The 15,495-nt window shown below is 39.1% G+C and overlaps 1 protein-coding gene across 1 annotated transcript; it reads left to right on the plus strand.

The window, feature by feature from the left end:
• The first annotated feature begins 1,302 nt into the window (after positions 1–1,302).
• Positions 1,303–14,201, plus strand: MKRN1 (makorin ring finger protein 1). Its single transcript, XM_032221013.1, is given in 10 exon segments — positions 1,303–1,442; positions 2,848–3,068; positions 6,438–6,661; positions 9,556–9,770; positions 10,484–10,592; positions 11,068–11,104; positions 11,107–11,144; positions 11,146–11,199; positions 12,476–12,530; positions 12,533–14,201. Coding segments are annotated over 10 exon segments (1,248 nt in total). The 3' UTR covers positions 12,688–14,201.
• The last annotated feature ends 1,294 nt before the right edge of the window (positions 14,202–15,495 follow it).

Here is a 15,495-nt window from a genome sequence, read left to right on the forward strand (position 1 = left end):
ATTAGATTTGTTTTGACAAAGATGCTCAACTGACGCCGACTTTACTTGCTGCTATTCTAGAATTTTTATTATATTTCTAATATCTTTGCTTTGAAAAAATAATTTGAGATATTTTATCTGTCTCAATCATCTCTCTCATTTAGTCTTTAGTTTCGTATAATATATGTGGGTATATGCATAATTTTGTATTTATTTGTTTATTCATGTTTATGTAGTGTATAGTGGAGGTGGTGACCCTTCGAGAGTTGTATGCAATGAAATTTCATTTTAATGTATGCCAATTAGTGTACGTTCAAAGTGACAATAAAGCTGTTCTGTTTGTTCTGTTCTATTATTTGACTTAAGTCATCATGTAACCATGCCCAATTTTATGATCTTTTTGCCACAATCATTAAGTGTATCTGGCTTTGCTTGTTGGAAGCTGTTTGGCAAGGAACCCTAACTCTGTTATATTTTGCTCTTAGGGTGTTAATTTCTGAATAAAGCTTGTGGTAGTTTTTTTTTATAATTTGACCATGCTCATCTGGTTTACACGCTTTCTTTTGAATTCTGCATGGCATCCTACCTTATTGTAAGAATGTTTATTTTGTATAATTTTCTTAGAAAATGATTTTCAAAGTTTGAATTTAGTGCTGCTTTGCTGCTTCATTTTATAATAATATGAATCCTGCAACAAAAGGGCATGCATTTTATTCAGATAAATATAAATCCCTCTCTAGGGCAGAATGTTTTTTTAAACTACAAGTAGTCCTTGAGTTACAACAGCAACTGAGGCCAGAATGTCTGTCGCTAAGTGGTTGTAAACTGTGACATCATGTACACTCATTACTTAGCAACGGCAATCCCAGCAGTTCCAGGCAAGAACTGTGGAGCACAGGAAATTCTACAGGCAGGAGAATCCTGTCGGCTTGCCACTATTAAGTGGAGACAGGTGAACAAGCAGTGGGAGAGGAAGCAGCTTCCAACTTCCTGCTGGCTTCCCAATTGACTTTGCTTGTGGAAAGCCAGCAAGGAACCCTCGAAACCACATGTTCGCATGATTACAATATGTGTTTATGATATTTTTAGTCACACACGTTAGTGGTGGCGATTGGTTTAGGTAGCTGTAAAATGTAGCTAGAAAAATCCATAATATGCCAATTATCAATACTAGAGCCCATAATGACTAACGTGTTGAGTTTAGCACTCCAGAATATTAGGATTATTATTCAGGAGTGTTTGTAATTTGTTTTCCATTGGGCATGATGGAATGCCATTAAAATGACATAATAGTCTTTCTGGCTCAGCCATATTTATAAATTTATGTCTTTCAGATATTTCATGCATGGTGTTTGCAAGGAAGGGGACAACTGCCGTTATTCCCATGACCTCTACACTACCCACTCTGGCATGGTGTGTAGGTATTTTCAGCGAGGATGCTGTGCTTATGGAGATCGTTGCAGGTATAGAAATGCTCTATGTTTTTACAAGGAGCAAATTGCCTATATTTATGGCTAGTTATCCTCAGTGGCTTTTTAAAGAGATAAACAAGTTTTAGTTCAATGAATGTGATAAAATGTGAGCAAGCCTGATCATGGAAGTTGCACATTACTCATTTCAGGTGTTACCACCAGTGCTGATGTAGTAGCAGCATTACTCAGTATAGTGGAAGCAGCCAGTATTATTATATTTGTAAGAACAGGATTGTGATTTGTGGTTTCCCATCCCTGGGAATCTTCACGTAGTGTGTTATACAGATACATTTTGTATTCTACAGAAGCTGGTGCAGATACTGAGAAAAAGGACTGTTAGGCAGAATTTTAATCATAAACTGAACTTGGAAATATAATGTCAATGTGAGACAGTAATCGCTACTGTGTTTATAACTGCCTTCTAATTGCTATTTTCTGTACAGCGCAAAACTTTTATAGAAGCAATTTAGAAAGCAGGATCACAACAAAATAAATATTTTACTGCTGTGTCCCATTTCATTGTAGCTTTGCCTAACCTGATACCTTCCATCTGAGATGCCTCTCTAAAGTCACTCTAATCCCCATTATCCATAAATGTAAACCATACTCCAGGCTACAAAATATGTGGAGATCAACAGAAGAGAGAAAATTGATCATCTCTCAAAAGTTCACATGTCTAATCCAACAACTATATTAAAGCCCCATAAAACATTGAAGTTATTTTGTTTTCGTTTCCAGATAATCGATTGGTGAACAGTCTACATGTAGAATAATAAAGTATATATTCTTTAATGCAAATGCAGTCATTGCAAAGGGGCTCAGGAAGAATGATATATAGTAATCCTACATGCATGCAGTTTAATTTCTTCTATTTTTTTTAATCTTCTGATGTAAAAATAATATATATCAAAACACTGGATGTGAAAATATATTTAAGATGAAATAATTGGAAGCAGAGAAGAAAGATAATTCCTAGGGTAGAATCCGGTACTGCAATGAGTGGAAGTCCACAAATATGGGAATGCAGATTCCTTTTCTCTCACTGACCTTCAGAATCTGCTTTAGCAACCTTTTAGAACAGATTTTGATTTCCCAATAATTGCTTTCTCTTACTGATCAAAAAAGTTGATAAGTGGATTATATCTCTCACATATAAGGGCACTTATATCTGATGGCTCTTCCAGCAGTGCTAGAGAAATATTTACCTCAGCAAGCTTAACAAGTCACTTCAAAATACATTGTCAAATAACTATTTAAGGCCACTTCAAGTATCTTAATGGGGCTCTCTTTCCCATCCCATTTTCATATAATGCATTTCTGTTTCCTTGAAGCAATTTCTTCCAACTGGAGTTCACATAGCATTGTTTTTGCAATTTCTGTCTTTGCTCCTGATCAGATATGAACATACTAAGCCATTGAAAAGAGAAGACACGACTACTGTGAGTCCAGTTGCAAAAACCTATCCTTCGGCCTCAACGGATGTGACCCCATCTCCTGGAACACTTGAAGTGAGCAGCGGTGAGACTGAAGACAAAGAGCTGGCAGCTGCAGGAGCTGGGGCTGAAGATTGGGTAAATGCTGTGGAGTTTATTCCTGGGCAGCCATATTTTGGTCGTGGTAAGTTGATTCCTTGTAATAGTGATAAATGTTCATTGCCAACTGCGGCTTTTTTGTTGTCTCCCTAGACTTCGTGTCTAAGCAAGAGCTGTATTCATTTGAACAGTTGTTCTGCTTTGTGTTATAAGCTGCCTTATAATAAATCAAACACTGATTTATGGGGTTCCTTCCCAGTCTTGCCACTGAGGGCAGTGCCTCCCTATGGCCCATTTAGTTTAGCCCAATTGGTCAGCCATCTTTTGTGGTCTGAAGGTGCCAAATATTCTAGGAGGCTTTTAAATTGCATATTTATTGAAGGAAGGTCCACTGAAGTCGCTCATCTAAAAAAATATATAAAACCCTATACATAATATAATAACAAATGAGGGATGTGGGCAGCAAGAGGAAGTTATATATGCAAAATGCTGCTGCAGTCTCCAGATTTTATCAGCTAGGAGGCATTGGATTTGCCTTTCTGTGTCATTGCCTTTCTATAGTTTAGAGATAAATAAAGAATACACATTTGTCCAAGTAATTTATCCCTCCTTTTATTAGGAATATTTCCTTATCCAAGTGATTAGATGTTCTTTTAAGATTGAAGTGGGGTTCATTTTGTGTGTGAAGTGAAAACATTGTAGCCTCTGAAGATCACAAGGACTGGAACCATAAAGTCTTTTTATCTTTAGATCCTCAGCAAACCACCATTTACAATAATACAATACAATAGCAGAGTTGGAAGGGATCTTGGAGGTCTTCTAGTCAACCTCCTGCCTAGGCAGGAAACCTTACACCGTTTCAGACAAATGGCTATCCAACATCTTCTTAAAGACCCAGTGTTTCTTCTCTGAAGATTAAATGTAATCTTATAACGAACAATATCTGATATAATTTATGGACTGAATGCAGAATTGTTCATTTGTACTTCAAGTGTATCACTTAAAATATCAGTTCTGAGGATTAGGCTTCTTTGATTCTTCCCTATGTCCAATTTTTGTAGTGCTTTGCTTAATTAAAAATACGGCAAACACATAAGCTTGCACTTCTTATATTTTAGTTCTAAATATTTTAGTTGGTTCTAATAATGATCACCATTCAGGTGTAACGTTTGGAGCTTTTGCCACATTTATAGCAATAGCAATAGCACTTAGATTATATACTGCTTCACAGTGCTTTACAGCCCTCTCTAAGCGATTTACAGAGTCAGCATATTTTCCCTAACAATCTGGAATCATCATTTTATCCACCTCGAAGGATGGAAGGCTGAGTACAACCTTGAGCTGTGAGAACCGAACTGCTGGCAGTTGGCTGTCAGCAGAATTAGCCTGCAATACCGCATTCTAGCTACTGCACCCCCACGGCTCTTAAACTTAGCTGTGATTGTTTTTCACGTTATTGTAGTAATTTTCAGTACAGGTTGTCCTTGATTTACAACTGTTAGTTTAAACAAGTGCTTGAATTCAACAACAGCCCTCTGAAATGTCAGTTGCAATCCAAATTTGAACTTACAACTGTTGACTATCCCTGCAGTCATGTGATTGCAATTTGAGCACTTGGAACGGGTTTACATTTAAAACCAGTTGCAACATCCCATGTTCATGTGATCACAATTTGTGAGGTTTTTTGGCCAGTTTCCTGACAAAACAAAAAACCTGGACAGGTATTACCATTGGTTAAGGACTTATGGGACTTATTTTATCTCCTATGCTTGACTTGGTGACATCAAATTGGGTCTGATCACAATAATTTATGATTGAAATCCCAATCGCAATTGTGTTTGTATGTTTGAAAAACTATGTGTATTACGTTTACATTGTTCAGATGATTCTAGCATTACTCAGAGATTCTAATAAGAGCATATGGCCGACATTGTTCAGCTTACTTCTTGTGACCTCAGCTTTTTGTTTTTTGGTGTGCCGATCTTGTTGATAGCCTTTGTTCCAAGTAATTTCTCTTCTAATCCAGTCAAGCTGTTGATTAATAACTCCTCTCTATTGCCCTGCATACATTTCCCAGTTGTCAGTCACTGTCTTTAATAATATGTTTAATTCTCTAATGACATGTTTAGGAAGGAACCTAGCTATAATTTGTTACATATTACTAGTCAAGTCCTGGATACACCAAAATAACGCAAACAGGCATGTTTTGAACTAAATCATTCCTATAGTTTTATCCTTGCCATGAAAACCTGATTTACACAGAAGATTTCTAACATTTTCCTGTATATGAGAATTATTTAGAAAATCAGCAGTTTTAAGGCACTGCCACTCTTCTAAGAGTCCTGCTACATGAGCAGGGTTCCACTATTAAGCTGATTTGTGTTAACTTTGGAAAAGACAACTGAATGCTTCATTCTCTGGTTTTCTACTACCAGATACCAAAATCCCAAACATCATGCACATGTTTATAATCATTGAAACTAATAATAACTGTCAATACTTACCACCCCCATGGTTGTCCTTCACATAGTAGTTTGGCTACACTTTTAAAAGTGGTTCTTTTATATGTCACTCTGCATGCATGCAAAATCTGCACATTAGCATATCTCCATGCTTTTCATATGCAGTACAGTGTATATGTTGGAATGGACCACTGAACTAAATGCCATATTTTCGGAGTACGTACTGGAGTATAAGTCGCGACGCAAGATTTTGAAGAGGCAAATTTAAATAAAAAAGTTTTTGCACTCTGCAGACCTCCCCAAAACCGCCCATTTTTTGTGAAAACCGGACCATTCCCCCCCCCAAAAAAGTGGCATGAATAGCCTTTAGGAGGCTTATAGAATGCTCTTGAGAAGGGGGGCAAAATGAGCAAAAAATGGCCCATTTTGGGGGGGGGGAAACGGGCCTGTTTTTTGTCAAAAAAGGCATGCATGGCCTTTAGGAGGTTTATAGAGTGCTCGGGGGGGGGGGGGGCAAAAATGAGCAAAAAATGGCCCATTTTTTCACTCCTTTCTGCCCTCCCCAGCCTCCAGGAGTACTCTGGAAGCCTCCTAAAGGCTCTGCACTGCCATTTTGGTGAAGGGGTAGGGGGGTTCGGGAGGCAAAGAAATGCGTATTCAGTGTATAAGATGTACCCAGATTTTCAGCCTGTTTTTTGATGGAAAAAGGTGTGTCTTATACTCTGAAAAATATGGTAAGTGTGTTTTCACTTCCTTCGTGTTTTCCGAATGCATTAAAAAGATCTTTCATGTTGTTTCAAATAATTTGTAAGATGGTAGTATTTTGTGTGGAAAAAGTAATTTTTGTGTGGAAAATGAGAAAGAGTGATAGAAGACTGACCTATTTTCCTTAAGTAAAATAATTTGTATGTTTTACATTTTTTTAAAAAGGGCTACTCAGGCTTTACCATTCAAGAATCAAATGTTCTATGTCTCCATTCTGATTGCTCTAGCTGCTCCTTCCTGCACTGAAACTCCTCTGCAGGGAATGGTAATGAAGAGGAATACGAAAAACAGCAACCAGCTTAGAGATGAAGAAAAACTATGTCCCTATGCTGCAGTAGGAGAATGTCGTTACGGAGAAAACTGCGTATATATTCATGGGGATATCTGCGACATGTGTGGCTTGCAAGTCCTCCATCCCGCTGATGCTGCACAGAGATCATTACACATAAAGGTAAGTGGGTAAAATAAGTGAAATAACTAGTTGCTGGAAAAAACACAGAAACATTTGAGTTATTGCAAAGGGTTTCTCGGGTCCAGAAAAGAGCAACAAAAATGATTGGGGGGCTGGAGGCCAAAACGTATTGAAGAATAGTTACAGGAATTTCATTAGTCTAATAAATAGAAGGAGGTAGGGAGGGGACAGACGGACATGATAGCACTGTTCCAATATTTGAGGGGCTCCAGAAAGATGAGGAGGACAAACTTTTCCAAAGCACCAAAAGAAAAGGCAAGAAGCAAAGGTTGGAAACTAAGGAGAATATCAAACCTAGAGCTAAGAAGAAATTTCCGAACGGTGAGAGCAATTAACCAATGGAATAGCTTGCCTTCAGAAATTGTGGATATTCTGTCACTGAAGGCTTTCAAAAGTGATTGGTCCAAGAACACTCCCAGATAGTGTGCCTGCTCTTTTGGGGAACAAACCCTGTCCAGAACAATTTCCATGGATCCCAAATGTTTCTGTACTTACTGTATTTCTGTCTCCTGCGATTCAGTCTTAGTCTGTCCATAGACTGGGATAAGTTTGAGTGTCATCAGTATATTGATGAAATGGAACCACAAACCAATGGATTGTGTTTCCCAATAACTTCAGGTAAATATTAAGCAAATATGGGGGAGAGGTACAGTCCCAATGTGTCCTCCAGTGAAATGCCAAAAACTTGATCCATCTTGGAATTCTGGCCAATTCCAGAAAAGAACTGCTGCCAAAGTATGCTCCTAGTCACCAACCTTCAGAGAAGATCCAAAGGATGCTGTGGTCCAAGAGATTAAATACCACTAAGACCATGATGGCAAACCTATGGCATGTGTGCCAGAGGTGACATGCAGAGCCCTCTCTGTGGGCACATGCCCCATCGCCAGCTGGCCTTCGCGGGTGCCGGAAAACGCCCCCAAAACAGGCTATTTTGGGAGGCATTTTCAAGCCGTTTTTGGCCCGAAAGCAGCAGAAAAACGGTCCAAAAAAACGTTCAAAAAACAGACAATGCACACACCCTCCAGCTGGTCTTCAGGTTTTCCGGCGCACGCACACGGGCACGTTCCACTTTGGGCATTTGGTGCTAAAAGGGTTCACCATCACTCTGCACTAAGAGGTCTAACAGGACCAAGAGAGAAGCACCCTTTAGACCTGTTGCAAAACAATTAAGGTTGCTTCTGTGCTGTATACAACTGAAAGCCTGAATACAACTGAAAGAATTCCAGATAAACCATCTGATCCAGAATATCCAGGCAGCAAGATGGTTTTCTGCACTTGATCATTCTCGTTTTCCTAACTCTTCCTTTGAAGAGGTGAGATAAACTACTTGGTGGTATTTTGCTTTCTAAGATATGGATTCTTAGAAAATAAAGTATTTTCATAACCTGCCATCTGTGTGGGACACATAGCATTATGTGTTTCCCCTTTGAAATAGATTGGAGCAATAGTTGGGAAAATATGTGTTTTAAGTTAACCACAGACTTTAAATATGAGAAACTCTTTACAGCTGACAGTGTGCTTATCATTATTGCACTAAACATCAGTGAGAATCTGATATGAAGTAAATTTCAATGATAATACGAAGGACCAACTTTAAAAATAAAAAATGGAAGAACTACAGACAAAGCAAATCAATAATAAATGTTTGTGAGAAATGATAGGATTCTGAATATCCTTCTGAAATGTGCTAATAGCACATTTTATCCAGCTCCTACCTATAACTATATATCATATTGTTATGGTCAGTAAATGTTAAATGTGATTATCCAGTTCAGGTTAGGTCATTCTTAGAGGGATGAAATACATGATTATATCTTTTACAGTACTGGTCTTCAAATGAGAATGAATGAATTTCAAGATTTATATTAAAATCAGTGTTCTCAATTTAATTGTATAGAAGACACAGCACAGAAAGAAAATACAATATCCTCGTACACAATATGTATATTTTCAGCTTACTCACTGCAATTTGATAGTATGTTTCATTTCCATGGATTTGGAGGGGTAAAGGAATAAAAAGCTCAACTATTTCTGAATATGAGATAGTTTGACTTCCTGTTGCCATTTTTCATTTACAATTTCTTCTAGTAGATACAAATGGAACTTAATTGTGGCTAGATACCATGGGGTTGTTACATTACATGCATTTTATTTATATATTACCAGTCTTGTTTCTGCTGAAATATAACCCACTTACAGTAAAAATGTATTTTATTTCAGTATTTTAGTTCTTTCTGTCAGAAGAATTAAAAAAACCAAAACAAAGACAAGTTGCCAAGAAAGCAATATAAAAATTAAAATATCACTCATTCTCATTCTTTCCATGCCAAGGGTGGCATTTTATAATCTGAAACACTTAAAGGAAAAAAAATGACATTTGAAGTTGACAGAGCAGTGATGGCGAATCTTTTCGGCACTGAGTGCCAAAAAGGGAGCCCACACGCTTGTCTGGGCCACAACCTGGAAGAGGAGCTGCCCAGGGCTCATATGCACACCTGAAAATGAACTTCTGGCTTCCAGCATGTGCTCCAGCCAGCTAGTCTTCCAGTTACTGGAGCTCATGTACACGCATGATGATCAGCTGGCCTTCATGCATGCGGCAATGCTGGAAACTGGAATAGCTGGTCTTCTGTTTTCCTGTATGAGCATGTGCGCCAGCTATCTGATCGTTGTGCACACATGCATGCCAGAAACCCAGAAGAGGAACAGGTGCCACCGTACGTGCCACTCCGGGGATGCATGCCATTGGTTCACCATCACAGGAGTAGAGCATTGTAGAAATTGTAGACCTCTCAAATACTTTCACAATTTTTTTCCCCTCTCACTTTGACTTTATGATCAATAGTGTCAGTTTCTTCTCCTTTCCTTCACAGTCTTGCATCGAAGCTCATGAGAAAGACATGGAGCTCTCTTTTGCGGTTCAGCGTAGTAAAGACATGGTGTGTGGCATCTGCATGGAGGTGGTATATGAAAAAGCCAATCCCAGCGAGCGTCGATTTGGGATTCTATCCAACTGCAATCATACTTACTGTCTCAAGTGCATTCGCAAGTGGAGGAGTGCTAAACAATTTGAGAGCAAGATCATAAAGTGAGGCACTTCCCCATGTCCGTTGTGCTTTGTTTCCTTGGGGAGAATTAGTATTTTGTGTGAACTGGCAACTTCATCCCTCTTTCATCCCAAGACTGCGTTTAATACATAAGTATGTTATCATTCAGCATTGAGGGGTTTTTATTTTTTATTTTTGGATCAATTTTCTGACCTCAGTACTCTTGACTGGTCAGCAAGATCCACTGAGTTTGAATGTTAAGTCATACTTTTTTGTTGTTGTTAAATGGAAGCAACCTGCTGTTCTGTTGGTGGTTGCTATACTAAAATCACTTGGGTTCAAATGGTGCAAGAGACAGAAACTCCAAACATGTGTTTCTTAAGTCTTTTCTCGTTCCTTGCTGAGCCAGTGGCCCATTCCTTTTTAAAATCTGCTTGGAGGAAAAAAAAACCAAACCAAACCAATATGGACATCCAAGAAAACAAAAGTTACAAAATAAATTTATTTATATCTAAAGAAAAATGAGTCTGTGTGTGAAATGTTTTCCCCTTCATGTCTTTGAAAACCTCAATCATGTCTTGGGTTGGGGGTGGGGGGGGGCTGAGGGGATGGGGGGGGAGTTTTTAAATTGTTTAAAGAAATGCAATAGACCTGACAGAGATCGATAGACTGCTTGTAAAGGTGGTTGTATGTCTGTGCTGGGAATGGCGCCCCTGTCATGTAGAATTTTGCAGTGCAGTCTGTCGTTTCCCAGGTCCTGCCAGAATGTCGGATCACATTCTAACTTTGTCATTCCAAGTGAGTACTGGGTGGAGGAGAAGGAAGAGAAGCAGAAACTCATTCAGAATACAAGGAGCAATGAGGTATGAGCATTGCAGCCTCGAACCGAGTTTGACTACGGAGGTTAAAGTAGGTAGCGTTACATGGAGAAAAGTGTTACCTGAAGTCCTCTCATGCCTCTTTCCCACCCCACCCCATGAGATGCATCTTTAACCACGAAGCAGATGCATGCTGCGTACACAAGTAACCTTTGTGCCAACTAGCCTCATGTGCTGTTCCCTTGTCCACCCGGTATACAATTAGTCATAAAATAATAGGCACATTTTATTCTGGAGTGTTTCCTCTGCATGCACTTATCCATACGCACACCTTTTCAGTATGCACATCCACGTAATCCACTGTGTTACATATGTTAATTAATTTAACATGGTTTCCGCAACAGTCTTACTTTTTTTTTAAAAAAAAAAGTCACCTGGCTTATAAAGCAAATACAGTACTGAAAATCTGATTGGCTATGCTGTGAGTAAGGGTTGCGATATTTTCCTTTCCAGCAACAAGCCATGCAGGTATTTTGATGAAGGCCGTGGGAGCTGCCCATTGGAGGGAACTGTTTTTACAAACACGCATATCCTGATGGGCCGCCGAGAAGAGCCCCAAAGGCAGAAAGTGGGAACTTCAAGTAGATACAGAGTAAGTCCCACTGCTTTTGTTGACTTTTTGTCCCCTTTGCAATAGAAAGATAAGTTTTGAAGTAGACAATTGAAGATAGCTGAATAAAAAACTATTTTGACCTACAGGATGGGACAGGGGGGGGGCATCAAAAGAATAACTTTGTGGAAGCAAAAACTTCATATCCTCTTGTAATTTTTTTCCTTCACTGTTTTTTGACATTTTTTTTTTAACCATGAAGGGGTAATCAACCTAAAGTCTGGGATTAATGTAATGGGCATGATTATATGTAACGTAGCCAAATCAGAGCAATGCCGATACTTATATTTTATGTTGAATGAAGTTTCTTGTAGGCTGACTTGAAATAGTAGTTGATTATTTTTGTGAAATGTACATTGTTCTACATACACATTAGCTTAGTGCTACTTAGAATAATGTAGTCCCCGTTACTAATGTCTACTTTAATTATAAAAGGGTGGATAACAATGTAGCTTAATATTTTATTTTATTTTAAGAACAATCAAGTACTCCTCCCTTGAATGAAATCGTATCAGAATTAGCAAGAGAGTGTTCCTACCAACTCTAAATTAGTAAGAAAAATTGAAGAAAGCCTGAGTGTATCCCACCCACTAGCCTGGAACCTATTAGGCCTCTATTGAGATCAACTAAGAGCTTAATTATCCCCTTCCATCATCCCTTGTTTGGTGTTTCTTGAAAGTGCAGAAAATGGATAGTAATCAAAGATACCTCCTATTAGGTAGATTGCAATTTGCAGGCTTGTTATAATGCTCTGGTATTTGTCTGTTTTCAGGCTTTATCTTTGACCCAGAGGTACACCTTGCGTGCAAGTATGCAGAATGTCTGCCCAACAGAAAAAATAGTTGTAAAAATATCAGGATCACGGTTATATTTTTATCATCCTAATTCCTTGCACCAGTATCTGTAGAGATTTTCTTTGACTTTCAGATACTGGTAGCATTACAGAGGCAATCTTGACACTCTAAATCAGGGGTCTCCAACCTTGGCAACTTCTAAGACTTGTGGACTTCAACTCCTAGAGTTCTTCAGCCAGCAGGCTGAGGAATTCTGGGAGTTGAAGTCCACAAGTCTTAGAAGTTGCCATGGTTGGAGACTCCTGTCCTAATAATCCCCTTTTGACCGAGCTTTCTCAGTTTTATTCAGTGTTTGATAATGAGGAAGGAGTAGTATTGGAACACTAGCTGTAGGAATCATCTAGGTCTAGGTTTGTTTGGGGAATGGCACTCAGGTGAGGCCAGTAATTCTGCTCTACTTATAGGCTCAGCGGAGAAACCGGTTCTGGGAATTCATTGAAGAGAGGGAGAGCAGCGATCCTTTGAGAATGATGAGGATGAGGTGGTGACCTTTGAGCTGGGTGAAATGCTTCTCATGTTGCTGGCGGCAGGAGGCGATGATGACCTAACAGACTCCGAGGATGAATGGGACTTGTTCCATGATGAGCTGGAAGACTATTATGACTTGGACCTATAGCACATTTTTGTGGTGTTTGGACTGTCTGCTCCATTTCCCCCCCCTCCCCTCCCAGGCAGTAGCTCTTTTTCCTGTGGTGTTGTGGCAGTGCCTGTGTTTTCTCCTAGGCAGGCCTATCAATTCCAGGTGCTGCTGTTATAATAACTCCCCACCCCACTCCCAAGATCTGTCTCCTTTTCCCTCCCCTCCCTCCTGTCCCCTTCTTCCAAGCCCTAGGAGTGTGTTTCTTTTTCTGTTAAACAAATGACATAAAATAAACCTTTAAAGCGTTAGTTTTTTTTTTTTTTTTTTGTAAAAATGAATTTAACTGTCAGAAGTTAGATTAGACTTGTTGCTTTATATCTGTATTCCTGACAGGATTCACCCAGTTCCAGGGTTCAAATGTTTACAGGACTTCCATACTCATCTTTAAGAGCCCAGATACAAACCTGAGAACACTGGCTGTACAGCAGGGGGGATGGGCAGATGTTGGCCAACTGCCTTGTTCCACAATAAAGAGACTCTGAAAACCAATTTTCCTACTTCAGATTTCAGGCCAGCACATATTTTCTTGGCTGGCTTTAGCTCCATTCCAACCCCCCCTCTCATGTACATGTGTTCATTTGTGGTTTTGGTCTCTTGTTTACTTGCACATTTACTATTTACTACTGTGTAACCAGAACCAGGTGCGAATGTTCCGGTTTTTACTGTTCGGCATGAAAGGCAAAATGTGTTTGTGTGTGAAAGGAGAACTTTCTATGTATGTATATACAAATAAAATACAGAGTTGTATCCCAAGGCTGGGCAACTTGGTATATGTGTGTATTAACCCTTCCCTCTGTTCTTCTCATTCCCTTCTTTACACAAACCTTTTGGTGCATGATATCTTAACATTCAACTGGATTTTGAAATGAATGTTGTGGTCTCAGCAAATTCTGTGGAAATAGTCTTTAAAACAACTAATAGAGTAGACACTTCCTTATTGACACCAGCACTCCATTCTCTTCCTAGTCATCCTTCTACTCCTTTTGGGTGTATCTGAGTCACACAGGTGTAGGAATATTGTTAGCCAGAATTTGGACCAAATTATCCACTTAGGGGGGTAACACCATATTGGGGTTCTTGTACTCTCTTCATCTTTGCAAAACTGTAGAACAGTGTGATAATTAATCAGAGTTAAAACCACGAAATCCCTGTCTCTCTCATAAGGATCCTTGCCTTGCAGAACACCTGAGTTCGCTAAGTAGCTGTATAACATGCATGTTGCTACATTATCCATAGAAAAAAAGCAGCCAGGCACCAGTTCTGCTAGGAACTCTTGAGGTCCTCAAAATCTTTCTCCCTCTTTTCCCCTCCCCTCTTCAAGGAATTTTAACTTTCATTACATTTAATGCTGCTGGGTTGTCCTTGAATTGTTCTGCTTATGTCCTTTTAGATTGCATTTCCTTTCACTTTTAATTGGAATCAAAATATGTTGCTGAAGTCTGTGTACTTTGCAGCTGCCTTTTGTAAGAAGCACTTTTCCCAAATAAAAAGCAAAAAAAAAAGTATGATCTCTGTATTCTTGAGATTTTATTGGGATGGGGGCCAGCGGTGGGATTAAAACCTACCGGTTTAATAACCAGTTCGGTGATTTCATGCTTTGCATGCCTCAGTTTTGAGAAAAAGTACCATCCGCATAAGTGCTGGGGAGGAAAACAGCGGAGGTGCGGCAATCCGCCCTGCCACATGACTCAGCTGAAATGATATAGGTAAGTTAAGCGCACGGGCCCACATCATCGTTAGAGCGAACCAGTTCACCCCCAGCTGATGGTTGGAGCTACCGGTTTGCCTGAACTGGTAGAATCCCACCATTGGGGTGGGGGGGGGGGCAGATCAATTCGGGAGGCGGAAAATGGCTTTTTTAAAATTTTGCAGCAACTTGAGTATCAGCATCAATTTCTATTTAAACACTATAATAATTGCAGTGATCTAAGGTAACCTACCATAAATCTACCTGGATTATAGATTAGGACAATTAATTTTACCTATAGATCTTCCAGGTTGTCACTGTGAGAAATCAGCCTTATTATCTCTGAATAAATCAGATGCCTTGTTTAATGGATCTAATTTATTTTGTTCAAAACAATTAACAGCTTTTGGGACACCTATTTTAAGTAAAGACAAAACTGGCAGAAAACGCAGTATTCTCAGTGAATTAAAATAAATGATTGTGCTAAGTATATTTGTGCTCAGTATATGATCTGATCCTTGTAAGTTATTAAGATGAATTGACCCAGTAATATCTAGTGTATTCCAAACCTCATTTCTTTTAGCCTTTCACCATGCTTCTGTTAATGTAAATAGCCATTAAAGACATTACTTTCTCATTTCAACCTTTCATCATTTTAGAGCTGAATAACCTTGGAAGAAAGGTTTTGGCTTTAGATATGGAGGTCTAAAGAGATAATGGGCTTTATGGCTAGAATTATAGAAACTCACTCCAACAATGAGTATATTTGACCATACAAGTCTGAATGACCAGAGACCTTTCTCTACTCACATGCTCTGCTTGTGGTTGTAGTAGAATGGGGGAGGGGGGAATGCAATACCCCTATTTGGGGATAAACACTGTCACATGGATTTCAAGAAAGCGAGTGTCTGGCACACACTTGTGTATGTTGTTCTGTGTAGTTCCATGCTCCGATTTAATAATGCGTCATTACTTTAATGTAACTGATAGAACTAGCTGATAGCCGATAGGATTACAGCTATCTTATAATATCAGACCAAAGCACTCAGAGAACATTTGCAAAATCCCTATCACTTTTTAAAATCTGAAATTGAAAT

The sequence above is a fragment of the Thamnophis elegans genome, chromosome 7 (genome assembly GCF_009769535.1).
Source record: "Thamnophis elegans isolate rThaEle1 chromosome 7, rThaEle1.pri, whole genome shotgun sequence".
In the NCBI taxonomy this organism is placed as follows: Eukaryota; Metazoa; Chordata; class Lepidosauria; order Squamata; family Colubridae; genus Thamnophis; species Thamnophis elegans.